The sequence below is a fragment of the Pezoporus wallicus genome, unplaced genomic scaffold (genome assembly GCF_028554395.1).
Source record: "Pezoporus wallicus isolate ANWC-B61680 ecotype Strahan unplaced genomic scaffold, APGP_CSIRO_Pwel_v1 contig_7956, whole genome shotgun sequence".
Classification (NCBI taxonomy): domain Eukaryota; kingdom Metazoa; phylum Chordata; class Aves; order Psittaciformes; family Psittacidae; genus Pezoporus; species Pezoporus wallicus.
This window is the reverse complement of record NW_026635771.1, coordinates 33,182-54,157: the sequence shown is the minus strand read 5'-3', so window position 1 is coordinate 54,157 and position 20,976 is coordinate 33,182. Positions and strand designations below refer to the sequence as shown.

At 43.3% G+C, this 20,976-nt stretch overlaps 1 protein-coding gene across 6 annotated transcripts in view; it reads right to left on the bottom strand.

The window, feature by feature from the left end:
• Window positions 1-2,375: 2,375 nt before the first annotated feature.
• UNK (unk zinc finger) overlaps window positions 2,376-20,976 on the bottom strand; it is a 49,573-nt gene continuing 30,972 nt past the window's right edge. Inside the window, exons 9-17 of one of the 6 annotated variants that reach the window (XM_057398178.1) lie at window positions 20,154-20,201; window positions 19,052-19,252; window positions 14,656-14,724; window positions 13,826-14,000; window positions 12,586-12,687; window positions 10,928-11,116; window positions 7,914-8,095; window positions 7,108-7,365; window positions 2,376-6,722 (exon numbers count right to left, since the gene is read on the bottom strand). In XM_057398178.1, the coding sequence (XP_057254161.1) occupies window positions 6,567-6,722; window positions 7,108-7,365; window positions 7,914-8,095; window positions 10,928-11,116; window positions 12,586-12,687; window positions 13,826-14,000; window positions 14,656-14,724; window positions 19,052-19,252; window positions 20,154-20,201 (1,380 nt within the window). In that variant the 3' untranslated portion in view covers window positions 2,376-6,566. The remainder of the gene's footprint in view (window positions 6,723-7,107; window positions 7,366-7,913; window positions 8,096-10,927; window positions 11,117-12,585; window positions 12,688-13,825; window positions 14,001-14,655; window positions 14,725-19,051; window positions 19,253-20,153; window positions 20,202-20,976) is intronic. The other 5 variants (XM_057398180.1, XM_057398182.1, XM_057398179.1 and 2 more) reach the window with 5 other exon arrangements.

Genomic DNA, 20,976 nt, shown 5'->3' with positions numbered 1-20,976 from the left:
GGCTACCTTATTGCTCTGTAAAACCACCTGACAGGAGGATGGAGCTGGGGGCTGGGGTGGGTGTGTGTGGATCTGTTCTTCCAAGTAATAAGCAACAGGATGAGAAGAAACAGTCTCAAGTTGCACCAGGGGAGGTTTAGGCTGGACATCAGAAAAACTGTTACTGAAAAGGTTGTCAAGCGCTGGAACAGGCTGCCCAGTGTGGAGTCACCATCCCTGGAGGTATTTAACAGATGTGTAGATGCAGTGCTTAGGGACCATGGTTTAGTTGTGGACTTGGCAGTGCTGGGTTAACGGTTGGACTTGATGATCTTAAAGGTCTTTTCCAACCTAAATGATTCTTACTCTGTGATTCTATTTGCTGGTGCTTCTTGGAGCTCATTTAAGCTGCATATATTACTAGTCATTACTAATAATAAATGGGGAGCTCCCTCTGCCCTCATCCTCCAAGGGGGTGCTGTGCTTGAGCTGCAGCAGGTACCTGGGAGCTGCCATGTTCTGGAAAATTAGAAGCATCACCCTCCCAGGCGCCTGAGAACCTGCTGGGCAGAGAAATCACAGGGTCAGCTCAGGACAAGCTCTCAATGCAGGGGTGGGAAAAACCCCAATGAGCTCCTTTCGTGTTGTGCGATGTGGTGAGGCTCAATCAAACCCGAAGCAAGAGGATTAAGGTGCTGCTGGCTCACAAGGAAACATTTGCTGGTTTAAGTCACTCGTTTCAGCCCCTCCCCACCCCCCTGTAGCTCTGCAGAGAAATAAGGTTCTGGGGAAGGGTCCCTGCTTGTAGAAGAGGAGATGCCATCCCAGGTTGCTGCTGCTGCTCCCAGTGAGGACAAGCCCCGTGCCTGCCCCCCTGCAGCGTATCTGGGGTTGGCATCCGCCAGCACCTGGCCTCATGCTCCATTGCAAGGCTGTTTCGCAGCGCTGAGCCTTGGGTGTTGTTTGGGTTTAGCTCCAAGTTTAAAATGGTTGTGCTCTAACTTTCCCTGGGCTGCCCATCATCCAAGCTGGCATCACCGCAGCAACCAGTGTGGCCCCAAGAACGGCTGACACTGGCAAACCTCCGGTTTGGGGGTGTTCGTACTTTATTATCCAAGGTAGTGTAGCTAAATGCTTTGCTCAGCTCCAGGCAGTTGTGTGAGACCCACCCAAAAAGAAATCATACCCTTTACAGAGAAAGAAATAAATGTTATGCTTGGATTGTTTAACTAACCCCATGGACCAGGAGGAGAATAGCCTAAGCATTGAAAAGATATGGCTTGAAGCACACAAAACCAGCTCCTAGCAAATGTAAGATTGAGGAAGAAGAAACCCCCATCACCTGGTAAAGAACCCCAACAGAGGCAAAATATTACAATGCAAGAGGGAAGGGGGTAGGCAGCCTATGAAATTTTATTCTACTACTAATACCCTGTAATAAAAATTGGGTGATTTAAATGGCTGTCCTGGGTTCAGCAGTAGCTGCCATTTTTCTCCTCCTTAGTAGCTGGTGCAGTGCTGTGGTTTTGACTTTCAGCCTGGGAACAGCACTGATAACACCAATGGTTTTAGTTGCTGCTTAGCAATGTTTACTCTGACCAAGGACTTTCTGAGTCTCGTGCTCTGCCAGGGAGGAGGGGAAGCCAGGAGGAAGCAGAGACAGGACACCTGACCCAAACTGGCCAAAGAGGTATTCCATACCACAGCACGTCATGCCCAGTATAGAAACTGGGGGCAGTTGCGTGGAAGGGCTAGATCACTGCTCAGGTCAGGCTGGGTAACAGTCGGTGGGTGGTGAGCAGTTGTATTCTCTTCCCTTGTTATTTCCCTTATCATCATTATTATTGGTGGTAGCAGCAGTGGTTTTGTGTTATACCTTAAGTTACTGGACTGTTCTTATCTCAGCCTGTGGGCGTTACATTCTTTCGATTCTCCTTCCCATGCCTCTGGGAGCCAGGGCAGGAAGTGGGGGAGTGAGCAAGCGGCTGTGTGGTTTTTCTGAATTACTGACTGGACTCAAACCATGACAATGGCCTTTGCCCACAGCAAGGGGGTTGAAACTCTATGATCTTCAAAGTTTCTTCCAACCCAAAACCAGTCTGGTTCTATGATTCTCTTCCCCACCCAATCACACTGCACCACCACTTCCCCCCCGCTTCCATTGCATCTTGACCATAAAGGTGAAGGGCAATCCCACCCACCCATAACCTACACTGAGAAATGGGGCTTGATCCAGAGGGGATTCTTAGGCACCTGAAAGGGAGAAGGCAAACCTGGCTCTAGATTGTTGTTCAGAGGGTTCCACTGTTCACATCTCCCTGAGGCCCTCAGGAGGGCACAGGGCTGCACAACCGCCCTGGGCTCCATGCACGCACACACACACACACTTCAGCAGATTTCTTTTTTCTTAGCAAAAAAATAAAAATTTATTGTCATCTAAAAAAAAAAACCAACAGAAAAACCAAACAAACCAAAACCCATTCTGCCCTTGGAAACTGTGACACAGATCGAGTTCTTTCCAGCCCCACATGCAAATTCACTCTGCCAAGAAAAAGAGTCTAAACCGGGTATCCGACAGCCAAAACACGTATTTACAGAGTACGAGAGAACAACAGCTGAAATCACAGTTCTATACATGGAATCAACAACACGTTTTACACAGCACCGATCACCATTCTGCCAACTTCTACACAGACTAGGGGCGCTTCTGCCCAGTGCCCCTCCTCCTGGGGATGAGCCTGGTCAAGAATTGCCACCAGAAATACTGCAGTGTGTATTATTATTATTTTTTTTTAAACGTATACTGTATTTATTTTGTTTTAACATTGGAAGCTATGGAGTGGGGAAGCCCCAGAAATCTCTCTGATGCAGTCACTAGTTTGCAGGAATACCTCACCTTTAAAATATCAGGTTTTACATCAGTAACATCTATTCTGTTGGCCATCACTCCAAGGATTATTCTAATTCTGGAGGAAAACACTGGTAATATTCTTCCTTCTCAGATGAGGAAAAAGAGAGGAGGCTGGTGGAAGAGCAATGAATTACTAAGCCTGTCCAGCATTACACACCTCCTCACAGGGTAAAGGCTTCTCTTCACTGTCTCAGCTGCATAAGCCTTGCAGATGGCTCAAGTTCAGCTTCAGAGATGTACAGAAAGTGTAAAACCCTGCAGCAGGGGACTGGCTACAGCACCCCCCTTCAGGGGAAAAACATGCTCCAGCTCCAAGACCTTCGCCTGGTCCCTCCTGTGCCACTGTGCCCTGGCCACAGGTGGCAGATGGCTACAGCATCTAAGGCCAGAGGTGACCTAAAAGTGGTCCTGTTAGTCGAAAGCACTGACAAAATTCTTCAGCTCCTGGCTATCGCCCTTGCTTTTTGATGTCCATCTACCCAGGGTGGTGTTGGCTTAAGCCACCTGCTTCTATATTCTTTTTTTATAATAATGTGTAAGTTTGCTCTTTAAGATACTGTGGTTTCACAACACAATTAAGAATCTGTTCCCCCAGTTCTTAAGTCAGACTAATTGTGCATCCAACCTGCACAATTAGTTACTGAGGTCAACACTTCTGAAGCTCCCAAAAATGTGGGGAGGAAAATCCCATTATCCATAAGGAGTCTGGGTGAAGAAGCAGGGCCCAGACAGAGTCATGGCTGGTCACCAATAGCCATCTGGGCTGCTCAGCAAAAGCTTTGCGGACCAAAACTTTGTTATTAAGCATGGCCAGAAAAGCCCTCTTAATTCTGTGTCCTGTAAAAGGGAGCTCCAGCTTCAAAAGGAACCTTGACAGTACATAACATGGGCACATCACCACAGAAAAGCTGACCACAGACTCTTAAAGACTTAAAAGCAGTGCTGTGATTTTGGCCCATCCCTCCTGCCCAGGGCAGGCAGGAACCACTGCTGGAGTGGGTCAGGAATGCTGCCCCTGCCCCTTGCTTTCCCCTCCCTTGGTTATAAAATCGTCATGGAAATGGCCCTCTAAGATATCCACAAAATATGCAAAGATGAAAGTTCTCTTTTCCAACTGATACTTCAGAAAATAATTCACATTTCAGATTTATATTTTTTTTAAAAGCAGCAGAGAAATTGATAGAAACCTCAATTTAGGATGTGTTTCTTGAAGAACCAAAGGAAAGTGAGAAACAGCATATGTGCTTGTGCAAAGAGAGTGCTGAGATACAATGGGGTGGGAGCAAGGGAAGAGGCTGGTGCTAATTCCTTCAGGCTTTTCAGCCATGAGTGCAGTGCGCCAATGGAAAGTTTAGGTTTGAATTCTTTGGTCCTTCAGTATAAGTTTAAACCAGAGAAACGCTTTTACTCAAATGGGAAAAACATGATTTCTCTGGCCTGGATTTTATCTTGTACTCCCCTGCCTAAGCAATATGCCCTATGGAAACGGGGGGAAAATACCTCCTTTCCCCCTAGACACAGTAGCCTGCATCACACCAGGACTTGGAGTCCCACCGAGACATCTGAAAGTTTTATCTGAAAGGAAGGGACAAAGGGAAAAGGCCCAGTGCAAGTCAGATGCAGTCATGCAGGTGGGTGCTGGACAGTTCTACCCAGGGTAGTGTTGTCTTAAGTCAGAAGAAGAGGGGTAGCCAAAGGCAGCACCACCCTGAAGAGTCCCACAGGGAGGCAGGAGAGCAGAAAACCCACCGTGCTAATACGAAGTGTTACAAACCAATAGCCAAGAGGCTGAGCTGTTCTGGTTCTTATAAATATTAAAGACCTGATACAAGACTTTATTTCCTATGATTTAAGTTAGTTACAAAAATTATAGTAAGTTTTTATCTTAACTGGGCTTTTTCCTCCTCTCCCCACTTCTTCCAGGCCCCCCCTTTTATATTTTTCCTAAGAAATGCTCACATATTTTCATTAAAGGTCTCTCAAGATCAGATCAAGGCAGATGCACTGCCCCATAGCACAAACATTCAAAGGCTATAACCAAACAACATAGCCACAATAGTCACTCAACACTGTCTCTCCATAAAAAAAAAATTAAAAAAAAACCAAACCCTGATGCTAGTTACAATAAAATACACATGGAAAGTTAAAAAAAAAAAAAAGCATTTTTGCCAAAAAAAAAACCAGAAACAAGTTAATGGGAAAAACATAAAAAGAACTACACAGAGCTGCACTTAGAGATCATCTGGGAATGCATATGAACCCTTTTCCATGTAAAGGAAAGGTGGAATTATGGAAGCAAACCTAATTATGTCTTTGCATTAAATATGAAGTCTTCTGAGAGGCTCCAGTAAAAATTCTGTTTTCCTACAACAGTGGGCTGCTGGAGGTTCCAGTGCTTTTCCAGGCCAGAGAGGCGTAGCACAGGCAGCATCCCTGTGCAAAATAAAAATGTTTCATCAACTGAGCGGCCTTTTGGTTGAGATCCCAGCAGGTTACTGCAATCCACCCTATGTAAAAACCCAACAGACACACGGGTGAAGGAAGTCACAGCTCAGCTACTGGACAGGTCTAAGTTGATGGCATTTCTTTGTCACGCTGGACTTTCTCTGTCACCACAGGTACACATGATTTCTAGCATGAGGGCTTCTGGACCCAGTGGTCCAACAAACCATTCTGGAGGGGCTGACACAGGCAATATTGACTCTTCAACATCATCAACGTCAGAGTGCCTGGAATTGTTTCACGCATTTCAGCAGTGACTGCGAACCAGGTCCCTGTGGCTAAAACAAAATTCATCTGGTCTGAAACAGTAAAAAGTCTCCAGAGAACCACCAGGCAAAGGAGGGCCTAGAGAGAACCAACCTCTGCATCAGTATTTCCTTCATAAAGGCCTTTAGCTGACACAAATACAATAATTCTAAGGCTGCTCAGACTTGAAACATGTCAGCTGCACCGGCAATGAACACTAGCCACTGAATCTGGGGGCTTGGCTTGTGCTCGATCCAAATCATTTTTTTTTTCCCTCTTTTCTTCTTTTCATACAAATATACAAAGAGTGTAAAAAAATTTAAAAAGCGAACTTTGCTGATTAAATGACAAAGTTCCTGCACATTCAGAGCTCAGCGCTGCAAGGCCCACCAGGCAGGCACCCAGCAGAGCTTCCATCAGGGAGGACAGCTTTAACCAAGCTGGGTCAGTGAAAAAGCAGGGCGACCAAGGACATGAACTAGTAACCTCAATACACCTTGATCCCCCCTGTGATTGTAACTCTTCCTCTGGAAAGCACATGGAAGCCCCTCTTGCCCACTCTAAATACTTCTGGGAATAGTCAAAAATTTGTTATCACCTAAATAGAAAAGAGGAGAAACACAGACTCTTTGCAAATGGCCCTTTGATCTGTATTAAAAACAGCTCTCAAAGTTCCTCAAGAGTTAGAATTAATGGGGCGCAGGTGAGGGGCAGTTTAGATACAGGATGTAAAATATTAAAAAGTGCTCTGCAACTAATTTTTGTTTTGTGTGTGTATGTGCGTGTGCGTGCATATACATACACATTCACAAACACGCACTTACACACACATATATACATATATATATACACATACATATATATATGTACGTATGTATAAAGTTAAAAAGTTCTACATGATATGATTAGAACAAGTGTCCTTGGAAGGTCACGACTGGAGAGGGTGGGGCCTGTTGGGATGGCAGATGGGGCACTCGCCCTCCTCGGCGCAGGTTTCACACAGCACTGCATGTTGGCACGGTAACACCACCCGGTTCTCCTCCTGACATTTAAGGCATTTCACTGACTGCATCTGAAATACCGCCTGCAAGAGAGGGGGACAGGACAAAACACAAGCATCAAAGTCACAAGGGGGGACTGCTGTCCTGCACTATGCAGTTGGGGAACACCAAGGAGCCAGCAGGGGAGGGACCTGCAGGTGTCCACCTATTCACCTGAAGCAAAAGCGAACCAGCACAGCACAATGTCTTTTAGGACCTTTAGAATCAACAGAACAGCTTTGACTGACCTAAACTCTTGTGCTTTAGGCACAAAGATGATGTAGGTATTTTCCCATAAGCTGGCTAAACCTCACTTTGGCTACATCCACATAGAATTGGTTTGACAGACTACCCTGAGAAAAGGGAAAAGCACCATGATATGCAGGAGTAGAGAGAGCAAATCCCTTCCAAACAAAGCCTGGCACTCACCTTATCAACTTTCTCCAGGTTTGCCCGAAGCTGTTTCTGAAGGTTGTAAAGTGAAGACAGTGAGAGCGTTTCCAGGTCAGCGAAGGAGCACAGAAACTGTGGGTCCTGGCCTGTGTGGATCCTCTCCAGCTCCTCCTGAAGTTTCTTCACTTGAAGCTCCAAGGCTTCCCTCTGCTCCCGGGCCAGTTCACATTCCATGTTAGCTGTGTTGGCGCGATCATTTGCTTCCTCTGCCTCCTTTTTCCAAGCATCACAAGCCTACAGGTTCCAACAAAGAAGGCAAAAGAAGCAGTCTGAAAACTTGGTCGTCCTCCAAAAGAGGATCCAAGGCAAAATAATCCATTTCCATACACTCTACACCAGGAGTGAATTCTGTCCAACTTGCCCTGTTCCCAGATTTTGAAACATCCTTGGAGCTTTGTGCTTCAATATTCCACTCATCCCAAATACGACATCTGGTTGGGCTGTGGTTCTACATATTTGGCTCCCACCATGAAGGGGATGAACTCTGCACATTGGCAAAATTGCTATGGAACTAAGTCAACTGGAACGTCCAAGACTGTCAAGCACTCCAGTCCATCTGTATGACACCTGGCCTTGCACTTCCAGCATCTGAATACATCAGGCGCAGTGATTCAGTCCCTCTTGCCATGGGAGAGGGAAGAATAAGATTGCTTAAGAGAATGTTTTTACAAACCTACAGTCCCTCCCATCACCTCACAGCCTGGAAAGCTCCTGGTGAAATGCTGACACCCTTCTACTCCTTTACATTCCCTAATTTCTCTTCTCAGGAGGTGCTTAAGTACCTGTTTGGCTTGTTTCCAAGACTCTTCCCACTGCTTTATTGTGCCATTGGCTTCATCCAGCTCTTGCCGTAGCCGTGCCAGCTCAGCAGCACCTGGACCTGACAGAAATGCAGGTGAGGTACTGGGCGAAAAACTCCCTGAAGCAATGTGTTCCCATATGCTGCTGTTCATCCCATTTAAACCTGTTTCACAGGGAAATAGAGAGGGTTATATCACTGGCAATTTCCCCATTTCCTCCCTACCCCTGTGAAATCCAGGATTCAAAAATGTGTACACAGGAAAGGTAAGATCATCTTAAGAATTACTTTCATCCCCAGTACCCAGGAGTCTGCAATAAAGGGACTTACTAGGGGAAGTTTCACACCATTAGGCCTCATCTTTGATGATAAAGGTAGCATCCAAGAAACTGAGTGGAGGCAACTTTTGAACCAGGCTGGTTTTAAAAATATTGATTTTACAGCAGAGCTGACTACCAGCTTGAATTCCCCTTCTCATATGAGAACCTGTGAACTGCTTACTGCCTTCCCACTTGTGTGCAGTACAGCCATCAGCACTGGTGACCAGGCTGCTTCATGCAACTAGTCCAGGTGATGATTCTTCTCATATATACCCTAAGAAAACATATGCTTTTGTATCCTCAGCTTGGTACTTAGGAAATGAGTCTCACTTCCCAAACAGTGAGACTAATATGTGCCAATGTCATCACTGTTTGCATATGCAAGAAACAGAACCAACTGGAAAACACTGTTTATAAACAAGTGGAGGCGAGCTTCATCCCCAGCAGAGCTCTAGCATAAATCTAGTGATTGGCACTGGAGAAGACTGACTAGCCACTTCCCTAGTTTAGGTTGTCCAAACAATTTCTCTTTTCAGAAAGAAATTCAAGGCTTAGGAGACAAAGCAGTAGAAAAACAGTTGTAAGCAAAACACTATTTTTCACAGCCTCTTTTAACAATAACAGCAACAACAAAAAAAATCTACTTAAAATAAGCATCTACATTTTGTATTCAGGGGAAAACTAGTAGGAAAAGCTACTATCAAGACAGAGCTGCCGAGTGGACTCTTACGCACAGACATGCACCAGTTTGATGGAGAAGTCATTTTCATTCAGTGGTGCTTACCACTGGCTGCAGACATTCCTAGATCTGGTTGTATTTGTTAATTCTGATCTTGCAGCCACCAAACTGACAGTTTCTGACAAGCCCCGAGGCCTAAGCCCTCTGGCTGAGGGCTAACCCTCACAACTTCCCTTTTGGTATCCACCCAAGACACAGTTGTGGAAAAATGCAGCTGAAAAATAGTGACTTGTCTTCACTAAGGGCTTAGGTGCCTTGACAAGTCATTCAGCAGAGCAAGAAGGGATCTTTGCCGGCTCAAGCCACTTACCACAGATCCATTTCAGCTGCTCTGAAGTGTGCTCACGGAATCCCAATTCACATTTTGTTTTAAAATAATTCAGTTTTCTCAAATGGGAACCTAGCACTAAGCAGGATGCTGGCAAGCCACAAATTCTGCCATAATGCTGACCAAGCTTATCTTGGCATTCCTTTGTACTCTCTCTTTCAGTCTGTTCTCATTTTACACTTACATTGGTCAGGAATGCCTTCTCTGCACATTTCGCATCTAGCACAGTGGGAACTAGCCCAGGACTAGGTATTTTTAACTCAACTGCAATACAAATAAGTAATAACTACACACACTACACACTAATCTGTGTGCACTCAGCAAGTCACGTGGAATAGAGAGATTCCAGATTCCCAACTGCTAGGTTACTATTTAAATATCTTACCAAAACCTTTGCAAAATGCTTTTATTGTATTACAAGAAAGTATCTAACTTTTATCTTAAAAATAAACTTTAATACATTTGTGAATATCCTGCATTTCTTTTTGGGGTTTTGTTTGCATAAATACATGGTCAAGACAAATATAACTGCTTAACTTGTTTCTTCTGAAATTGAAAGCAGGCCTTTTCAGCAAGTTTTCATTTTCTTACTGAAACAGAGAAAAACAGCCAGCCTCAACACTAATTACTAGCAGAGATGCCCTCTGATGTCTCTTTTCTTATTATAGTAAGTTTTAAAGCTGTTAAAGCCAAACAAATAGCAATCCCAAGGCATGGCAGCATGGCTCTGGCCTATGCAAACAAGGGATGCAGTTACACAGTGTATATAGAAACAGATTGCAAAAGCATGTAATCACTATCTGAAGTTAAGCTGAATATAAGGATTAGTGTATCTCAAATCTGAAGAAACATTTACATCTAGTATCAAGAGAGAGAACTAACAGAAATGAGCAGAGCTATTGTCACTGCAGCCTTGAGCCTAGTTTTATTTCCCGAGGTAAGCCTGTGTCTAGATAATAAAATCTATTTGGCCCCTCACTTCCCAGTTGTGCTTGATACAGCTGTGGAGCTTTAAAGCAGTTTCTCATCCCTTCACAGTCCTTCATAAAACATATCCTCAAAGGTGGAAGGCGGCACAAAGGGGAAAAGGCTGAAGCTGAAACACTAACTTTTTTCAAAGTCCATATTGCAGAGCTGCAGAGTACCAAATAGGAGAGAAAAAAAATAAATCACCCAAGCCTGCTCTAGAGCTCCTAGAAGTCAATCTGATCTACAAGCAGTCCTAAGGGCAAACTGCAATTCCCACCTTATATAAGCAAAGCTGACGATTCAACTCTGAGTTTTATGTGAAGCAAAGTCTCAGCACAGCATTGTTGGCAGGAAAAGGCAAAGCTCTTTTCCTTGACCATCATCACCACAGTAAGTCACTTAACCTGTCTGCCCCTTCTTCTCAGCCTAGAAATATGGGAAGCAGAGGGAATTCCTCCCTTGTTCACAAGCCATTAGCTGATTTTCTGTAAAGCAGCTCCTAGTACTGTAGCTGTTCTCATGAGAAGAGATACAAATGGCAGCAGTGAAACAATACATTAAAATTAAAGCTAACTTAAAAGAAAATACTTACATGGCACACACAGGCATGTACATGGGGGACACACACACTGTGCATTTACCTAATGATCCATGAGAAGCTGATGTCCCCAGGAACGTGCTTTCTGATTGGCTTAAGTGTCCCTGGGGCTGATGAAGGAAATGCGATGAGAGGCTGACTGGTGGAGAAGGAGAGGCAGAGTGGAAGGAGGCAGAGCTTCCAAGTGACCCGGGGATATTTACAGGAGCAGAACTTTGCAGCAAACTCCCACCTGGACAAAGAACACACAGAGAGGATGGCTATGTATGAACATGAAGTATGGGCACAGTGCAGGAGTTCAGAGCAGAAGGCGTTGGATTCCCTTTCTCCTCCCTAAGCCCCTCAGAATTCCCTCTGCTTCCCATCACACTCCATTCCCCTTTCAGCCTTTAAGAGAAGGCTGCCACCCTATGACCCACATAGTCAGAAACCATCCAGAGTTCAATGGACTACTCTTTCATCAGCCAAAGCAACAAAAGGTTTTCTGAGGAGAGTTCAGTCCCTATCAGTCTAGAGAAGATGAATTTTGCTATCATCTGGTGAAATACTTTCCAATGAACATTTCAGTCCTAAAACGTGTTCCTCTGCCTTTAACACTTCCAAACAATCTGCAGTAAGACAACTATCATGCTTGGTCAGGTCATGATCTTAACCACTAAAAATCAGTAACAAGCTTCAGTCATTTTAGACACACTTGAGTGCCCAGATCCATCAGCCTCAAACAAACAAAAGCCAAACCTCCAAAGACATCACACTTCCCTTACCCAGAGGTCATTCTGTCTGCCACACACAGCTTGAGGGAGATCTCAGCCCTGCTCCCCACTCTCTCCTTGTCTCCCTTAGATATTCGCCAGGTAACACCCTGACCTGACGTGAACAGAGGAAAAAGCAGTATGGAGCATCTCTAAGCCACTGCAGATGGGTAGCAGCAGAAGACATGTACAGTAAACTCTCCAATCACACTCTTATCTTTGACAGGGAAGCAGAAGTGATACTCTTCAGGGTTCCTTCTGTAAGTCCCTTCCTACTTCAATACAGCTCCAGGAGTGTAGTTCCTTTGTAAACCTTCAGGCAACCAAAAGTAGTTCCCATTCAAAAACCTGTCTTACACAGCAAGGGTAGCCAGAAACTACACAGGTAGAAGTGGCCTTAAAATACTTCCATATATTAAAATGAGACAGACATTACAGGGATCAAACCAGCAGACCATGATGACACTCTGTGACAAATGGATAGCATTACAGGTCAGTGAGTTTCCTGTTACTGCTAGGGAGAGTTTTCTACTTAAGATGCAAATCGCTATACTTTGGCCTGTTTTTAAAGGTATCAGATACCTTCTAGAGTCTACTTACACACTTCCAAAAACCAAAGAAAAAAAAAAACAAAAAAAACCACAACCCCCAAAAAGCCCCAACCAACACCCACCCACCCCCCCCAAAAAAAACCATATCAAGACCCATTCAGTTTCAAGAAACATCCCCAAGACACCTGGGCCCAATGGCAAGAACTCAGCTCTGCTAGTTAATGAGGGAAAGCTTTCACTTCAAAGACTCTCAGTGGTTGCCAGAGTTTGTTATAGTTGCTGTTTTAACTGATGTTATTTTGGGACTGGTTTTAGAGCTTTGTTGGGCTGGCTCCACTGAGGTGACTGGGCAACACTGCTTGGCAGAAGATAAAGAAAGCTCTGTTGCTTTCATGTACCTATCATGATGCCACTCGTGTGGGGCACTGTGCTGCTGTCAAATGTCTTCTCCAGGGCAGCCACTCCGAATTCATTCAGGTCCAGGTCATCCAAGGCAGACTCTGCCAGACACAGAGGTACCAATTATGTTATAAAGGACCAACAACTTCAAGAGATAGGATGGCCCAAAGAGCCTACATGCAGAGGAGCTTTTGCTCTCTATTTGTCAGTCTGCACGGCCCTACTCTCTGCCCTGTGTGATGCTGTTCTTAAATGGTTTGGCAGAAGTGTCATGGGCAGCTTTTGAGTTTAGGTTCTTTTGTCTGATCCGGTTCTTTTCATCTCAAAGTATTCCTAAATATATGAAAACAGCAGTTCCCATAAGTCTTCCCCAGACTGTTCTTCTGAGTCTGTCCATAATATGCAGTAACACTGGCTTATCACATGTCTGGATCTGGCTTGTGTCCATAATTTGCTGAAGACCCACTCAGAAAAGAAATTCCAGTAGAAGGGAACACTTGAAAAACATCAGAGATTCAAAGATAGTGTAAAATAAAGATTATGAATGCCTGCAAACGGTACATCTATTTGAACATGCCTCATCACTAATCATGATCAATAGAATTTCATCCCACACATGCCCCCTCACCTGCTCTATTATTATTTTTAACAAATTAGTAATTTCACCTCAGAAACGTTAGACTAAAAGCAGGAGGGGAGGGAGAAGGAGGAGAGAAAAAACAAAAAGAAACAAAAACAGGTGACCAAAAAAACCTGTACCTAAGAGGAATAATTCTGCTCTTTGGACTCTCTCTTCTCCTTTTTCTTATAGCCTCTGTCCTACACTCTATGAAGGGCAAATCGTTATAATCTACCTGTTGGTCATCTTTGCTATGAAATCATCATTTAGAATGTAAGGGGTTGTTACTGTGGAAAATGCCCCTGTGATTTCCTGCCTACTCAAAGACCTCTTTGTCACTCTGACAACCAAAAATAAAGCCCTTTACACCATCTGACATTCTGAATAAGTGGTTCAGAGACCTTCTGTTGGTCCCTTGGGTGAATTTCATCCATAATGACCTGCAGAAAACATCACATGTGTCAGAGTCAGAGAAAAAGCTTACAGCCTGGGGAATCTGCCATCAATGACAGAGATGAAAAACTGCACCTCACTGGAACACCCATGCTACTGCAATTCTTATACCTGTGGTCCATGTCTGAGGAAGCCCTACTAGCATAAATAAAAAAAGGCAAAGTTACCTATGACAGACTCAACGGTGTCACTGGTTGGGTAGAAGGGAAGGGCATTGGCATTCATGCCTGGTATGCTGCTGGTGCCAGCAGGGCTTGGGGGCGTTGCAGCCAGACTGGAGGTGATACTAGAGGAGATGCTGGATGTCAGTGGGCTTCCCACTGGAAGAATACCCAGTATGTCCTGAAACAAGAGTTTTAAAAGGGAAAGAGGTAGGAAATAAAACATCCTTATAGAAGAATCCCTTCAGAAACATGCAGCAACAAGCCACAGATCAGCAGCAAACCTGTTCCTGCCTGCTTCCAACCTGACAGATGGCTGGTGCTACTACTGGGCTGGGGGTGGGGGAAGAGATTAACAGCTTTTCTTTAATTTCTGCCAACTGTTCTCCATTCCATCCCAGTCTGTCCCTGTCCCTAGTATTACAAACATCTTTCAGGCTGCCCCAGAATAAACTCCTGTGACCCACAGGTTGCACGCAATCATAGACATGGGGCACAAAATCACTCATTCAGACTTAGTTCAGCAAACATCTTAGCACCTGGTATTAAATTATCTGCTGAATCCTTGAACTTGGATGACTCTGAAGATCCAATCCACCTCAATTTTCTGTAATTTGGAGACTCTCTCCATCACGTTATAGGCCTATGAATCTATCCTGAATTCACACAGGTCCTGCATTGCCAGCAAATCATCCCATCTTCATAAAGTAATTCCTCAAGCTGAGCATCCCTAATGGTGTCTGGACACTTATTTACTCCCTGCAGAGTCATTGTGTTCTTTACTGTGGTGGCCTGAGCACTGAGCTAGGCTCAGGGCCCTGCCAGCATTACCATACCTGCTTGGGCTGTAACAAAGGTTGCTCCTGGTTCCTGTGCTCCAGTGAGTGGGACTTCATTTTTGCTTGCTGCAGTAAAGAAACAGAAAAAAAGATAAGCAGAGGGATTAGCAGCAAAATTTAAAATAGCTGACTGCTGGCATTGGAAAAGCCATGGGGAGCACAGCGCCCTCTTCTCTTACAGCCTGCTCTGGGCACTAGGTAATTCAGAAGGTAGGAAAGCACAGAAAACACTCCAAGTAATTTGCTTGCTATATACCAAGTCATCACCCTAGAGTTATGCAAAGACTTCTCACAATTACGTTCACCTTCAATGCTTCTTTAAGTCCTTTGCTAGCATAAAGCATATCTTAATAACCAAAACGCAAAATTAATTATTTTGCCTTGCTGTAATTCCTCAGTCCTAAGAGTATCTAAAAAAGGGCCCAAAACAGTGGGAGGCAAACCATATTTTTAAATTATGTAAACATTTTTCAGCTTTGGGAAAATAAAGTGGGTAGACCCTGTTTTCCCTCAAACTCTTCCAGATCCCAGCTAGGGCTCCACAGTAAAACAGCGATAATGAACCAGTTTTAAAAGCAACATCATCAAAACTGATTTCAAAAAAGTCTTCCCCCATCCGCTAGCAGATTCATAAAACATGAAGTTAAGGCTGTCTTGAATTGCAAGACTGCATGAACGCCAACAGATATTTAGAATTACACTATCCTGTCTAAAAATTCAGCTTAAGGATCTTCCAGCACTATATCCTAAATGGGTATCAACCCTCTTGCCTCACAACATCCAACAATAACCAGAGTTGTGAATAAAGCTGCCTCATGAGCTTGTCAGTTTGTGAAGGTCTGTTCTGCTGGCCCTGCTCTGTTGGTCCCATGTTGCAACACGTGCAAGGCACAGGGAGATCAACCACACCCTCTGGGCACAGAGAGGGAGCAAAAGCGCTGAGTCAGGGCTGCTTGTTGACTTGCTCGGCAAACCCCACGTCTGAAATCAGACATATTCGAGGCATAACATCCACTAGATCGTTTTCATCACAAATAGATGATGTACAACAGCAATAAGAGACCCCATGCTAACCTGAAATAATGCACCTTGACTATCTGGCTTAAACTCCCTTATGAATAGAATAAACGATCGCTGGACAGGGATGACATAACCAGGCAAGCAAAAGAGCAACCGAAGAATTCGTCTCCTGGTTGTACTTCAGGAAATTATTTTCTCTGCTCAGCTGTATGCCAATGGGCAGATGGGGAGGTCAAAGCCTGGCAAACAGGCAGCTGAGATACAGACACAGAGATCCTCTGCAGTAGGTGCCACTCTCTCACACTTCCTTGAACAACATACAGTGTGTTTACATGCAGGAAACTACTACTGAACCAACCACAGGCTCCTCTTCCTTTGCATGCAATAAATGTGTTATGTTGGTGCATCTGTCTGTGTCTGATAACACACCTGCTAGATTATCCAACACATCCCTACCTTGTTTGTCACTCATTTGAACACAAGATGCACTATCAAGAGACTTCTGCACCTAATGCAAAGGCATATATGCAGCCATGCCCCTCTCCTCCCCCTGAAAGACTTCCTACCAGCTGACTCTAATTGTCTCTGGCGCAGTGAAGTCTTACTGGAAGGGATTTTTTTTCCTTTAAGGAGGAGAAAAAGCAAACTCATTTCTGAGCTAGTCCCATTTCCTGCTGCTTTGAATTCATGTAACACAAGTGAAAAATGAAGCAAACTGATTGTCACCCCCAAGCCAGTCTCCTTTAGCTCAGAGTAACATTAAAAAGGGCATACATCAAGACAGACATTCAAAGGACAGGCTGAAATTCTCCAGCTCACTCTGTGGCAACCAGGAAAGAAAACAAGGGACATAAATTGCGAGTGAAGCTGGAGGTTTTCTGAGCAGTATGGAACAAACCTACTGCTCTGTGTGTCAGGTCTTCAGAACACCTCCTGGTCATGGCACACAAGTCCTCCCAGTGCAGCCAGCTTTTTTCCAGCTTGCTAAATCTTCTGGGACTCAGGGAAAGTATTTTCGGCTTTAACTACTGGCTCAGCCTTACCATAAACTATGCAGAATCTATTAAATACAGAAGGTGCATTTTTCATTCTAGTAAGATAGAAACTATCGGTACTAATTCTACAGAGGTAAAATGACAAGCCAATTGCAGAGCTGTCCCAGAGTGCCTCTTAAGTTTTCAAATGAGTGAGCAAAATGCTTAATTATTGGTCTAATTCACAAGCTATATAAGACTCTCTGGTACCCACTGCAGCCAAACGGAATTAGAGAGGATTTTAAAAGTAAGTAATTATAGATTAAAAGAAAATTAAATTGGGATACTTATGAGACACCTAATTTTGTCTGTAGAAGCCTAGCATAAAGGCAACTGTGATTCCGTCTGTATCTTAATAACTATTTCAGTCATTTAGCACAGGGTTTTGTTTAATTAAAGCCACATAACTAAGAAGCTACCTGAATACAGTAGCTCTGTATCACAGCCTTAAATATGACATAAATGCTTGTCATCTGGCCCTCCTTTTAAAAGTCCTATTCATGCTCCATCCTCTTTCTTCTTGGCTAGGCTTGCTGCCTATTTTCTCCAAAGCAAGACATTCTTAGCACCCTGCCTCTGCTGGCAGGGAACAGGGGTTCTCTCAGTCCTTAGGCTTGGAGTTCATTCCTCTTTTGCAGCAGAAGCAGAGTGAGCACGTGTTTTTTCTTTTGTTTCTAACAACCGCTACAAGCTGCTGTGCCCACATGAAGTGCCAGGATCACAGCATGGTCTGCTCTTTACCCCCAAAGAAACATTGCACCATTTTGCAATTTCCTAAGCCACATCCACATTAAGCAAGACAATGGAAACATTTATAAGAAAACATACATGCATATAGCTTAATCTCTATTTGTCAATAAATCATTTTAATTAGATTTAATAGTGCTCAAGATTGGTACTGCTGCAAAGTTTGGTCATATTTTCCCAAGATTATAATAATAAATAAAACAAAACCCTTAGAGTATGCTTCTAAATCCAACCATTTTATGCAACATCTTGTCTGGACAGATATTTCTACTTTTTTCTCACAGCAGTGCAGTACTAATGCAGCAGTATAAGCTTATTAAGGCTAGTTTCTTTAACGTTACAGGCAAGAGCTTAAATGTAGCCAGGTTGAAAGCAGCACTTTTGTCATTTTAGGTTTTAAGCAACACAGACCAGGTATTTTTATTCTTTTTTTTTAATATATATATGAATGTATAAAAAATATATATAATAATAAAATGTATAAAAGGAAAACATAAATATATAAAAATAAATTATATATAAAACATAGAAATAAAGGAATAATATATATTATACACATATAATATATATAAAATACATATAATATATACATATAATATATATATTATTGTGTTTTTTTTTCCAAGAACATGTAGGAAACACTTTTACAGGCACTTCTTCATAATAGTAGCTATTCCCTTCCCCTAAATCGAGATGCTGTTCCGTTACAATTATAAACCCAGTGAGGAACAAAAACTGAGACTTGAGCTCGGCTGACTTGGAAGGGAGGGTGCAGAGAAACTGTTAATTGTAACATCAAGAAGGGAAATTCACAACAAAAAGTTGACTCTGGAAAAGCTCATGAGTGGCAGAAGAGATGGAAGAAACTGTTCTAGACTTAGGGAGCAGTCTGAGTAAGGTGTGACACCAAGAAAGAGAAAACTGAGGAAGGAGCAAGGCAAGACTGGGATATCTGAAAGGGGTAATGGGGAATGTCATTAAGAAATGTGGGTTGGGTAAGAATGCAGAGGGTTCTTCAGATGAGAAAAAGGAATTCAAATTTAATACAGAAGCCACAGGAGAGTCAAGGATCATCACGATACAGCCAGAGAAGCAAGAGACAACTAACATGACATTTTTAATACAATGGAGAAATAAATGGTGAAAACAGAAGACAAACCAAGTCACAGAGATCAAGGTAAGAGTTTGGAATGAGGACATAAAAGGAAGGATGAGTTTCCATGAGACAATACAGCAAAAGAAACAGCAACTCCTGGCAAGGACCTAAATAAGGAAAAAGAAAGCAAGACATGATATGTGGGAAGCTACCCAGGGTCAACACACGACAGAAGTGCTGGGGAATTAGGAAAACAAGCAGCAGCTCGACTTCTACAAACTGCACGTGTGATGGCAGCAAGGCAGACAACAGGTGGAAGATGGAAGAGACTGGAATGGAGGCTCAAAGCAACAGCAAAGACCTTAAAACTGCTAATGAGAACAGTGCTTTCTCATTTTTGTTTCTTGAAAAATAAAAAATACATTAAAGCTAGACTGGGCAATTTCTCATTATTCCTCATTCCCCCCAACTCTTCCAGCCAATATTCCCTACTAACCTGGCATTTGAAATTCTTCAAATACTCGGCCCCCACCTGATCTTCTCGCTCAAACCCCGGTGCTTTCTTGTAGCTCCCAGCTGCTGTTACTGAATCTGGAGGAAAACCAATGGTCTCCAAGCTGTGTGGCTTTCCAATGGCACCAGGAGGAGACCCACATATATTAGATGGGCTTCCAAGACTGCTGTTCCTACAAAGAATCTAATAGAAGGAACAAATGTCAAGAAAGTTCAGCCAGCAGCAGCAATGACTTGAAGAGAGTCATTGGGAGAGGCATCCCATAGAAGAGCTCATTCACTTCACTGTTTGTGCATCGATTATACTGACAGTCAACACAAGCATACAAGCTTCCAGTAAACGGTAATTATAAACCAGGAAAAGACTCCTTTGATACCGGATTTATACAGTCCCACAATTATGGTTTTATTGTCATTATTTTGTACTGGAGTGCAGTCTTAGAAAATCCAACCTATGTTCTAGTTTATTCTTTTTGAGGCCCCAGATGTGACTGATCAAGTTTCCAAACCTGACCGAAACACTCTTTGCTTTCCTTAGGGTACAGTGGATTCTGTCTGCACTCTGAATAGTAGTAGTGTGAAACCTGGAAAGGTGCTGTGGCAGTCAGAACAACCAAGCACATCTGAGCTGTGTAATACTGTATCTTTTGCTTTCTAGTTGGAAATCTGACAGTTTTCATGCAAGTACAAGCAAGTATCAACAGCTGCATTAAAAACCTCAAGAATTTCCAACAGTTCATTCTTAGGACTAAAACCAGGGATCACAGTCTCATGCAACAAGGCTAGTTTTGCACTGTAGATGAAGCCGCAGACAGCAGCAAAGGAGATTAAGATGAATTTTAGAGAAAGTGCCTACCTGGATCAATGCAGATATCCCATTTCTCTGGGACAAGAAATTATTTGCCTGCACTGGCAAGCATGACTGTGCCTCAGACATCATTTAGACAGCTACTACTACCACAGATTCAAATGTGGCACAGTCTGGGCTGGCATTAAAAAGGAGCATCCTACAAATGTTTTGATTTTATTTTGATACAGACATTCTGCTGTCCACACTTCCCTACAGTCACAAAGATACTACTCACTGTGGTGGAGGTGGGGCTAGTTGGCAGAGTTCCTGATTTATTCCACACCTACAGTACAAATACAAAACAGAACAGGCCATGTGAGGCTGGCTGCTAGAGGGACCTCTTTCTCTTAACAATTCATCATGGAAAATGATCACCAGCAAAGCCATATTTGTTTGCAAGCTACATGCAGATGCCCCGTGGAGCGATGAAGTCACAGAAAGACATGTGTTGCCATTTGGCATATATCCAAGGATTAGGAAAGACTGTTTGAAAGACCAAGAAGTTATGATAGAAAAGATCTAAACTGTCTATTAAGTGGAAGGTATCTTCAATTTCCCTGCAGTTCTCAGAGAATTTAGATGATACACTCCCAAGATAAAAGCATTTTTGTTTTTACTGTTTTCCAGTGTTATTCAGTGAGAGAATATAATATGCCCAGACTTCAAGACCTGTTTGGGATTCTAGCAGGAATCAAATTCAGGTGTATGATGAACTGTTAGGATGGCTTTGCACTAATGAAGTCAAACTATCCTTTCAAAGAGGGGGAATAAGACAAAGTAGATATCCTAAACGAATTCACTTCATTCTGACTGGTTTCAAATGAGTTAAACTCATGTCATTTTACCTTCTCAAAGCCTTAACCAACCATTTGAAAAGGTTACACACCTTATCAACAGTAATGCAAACAGGAAAGACTTAACAGAAAAAAAACCAAACCTTCTGCAAAAATGGTGTGCTCTAGCATTCTGTATGAATGCTGCCACACCTTCAGCATTTAAAGATCTCCGTTCTTAGAATCACAGAATCGTTAGGGTTGGAAAGGACCTTAAGATCATCT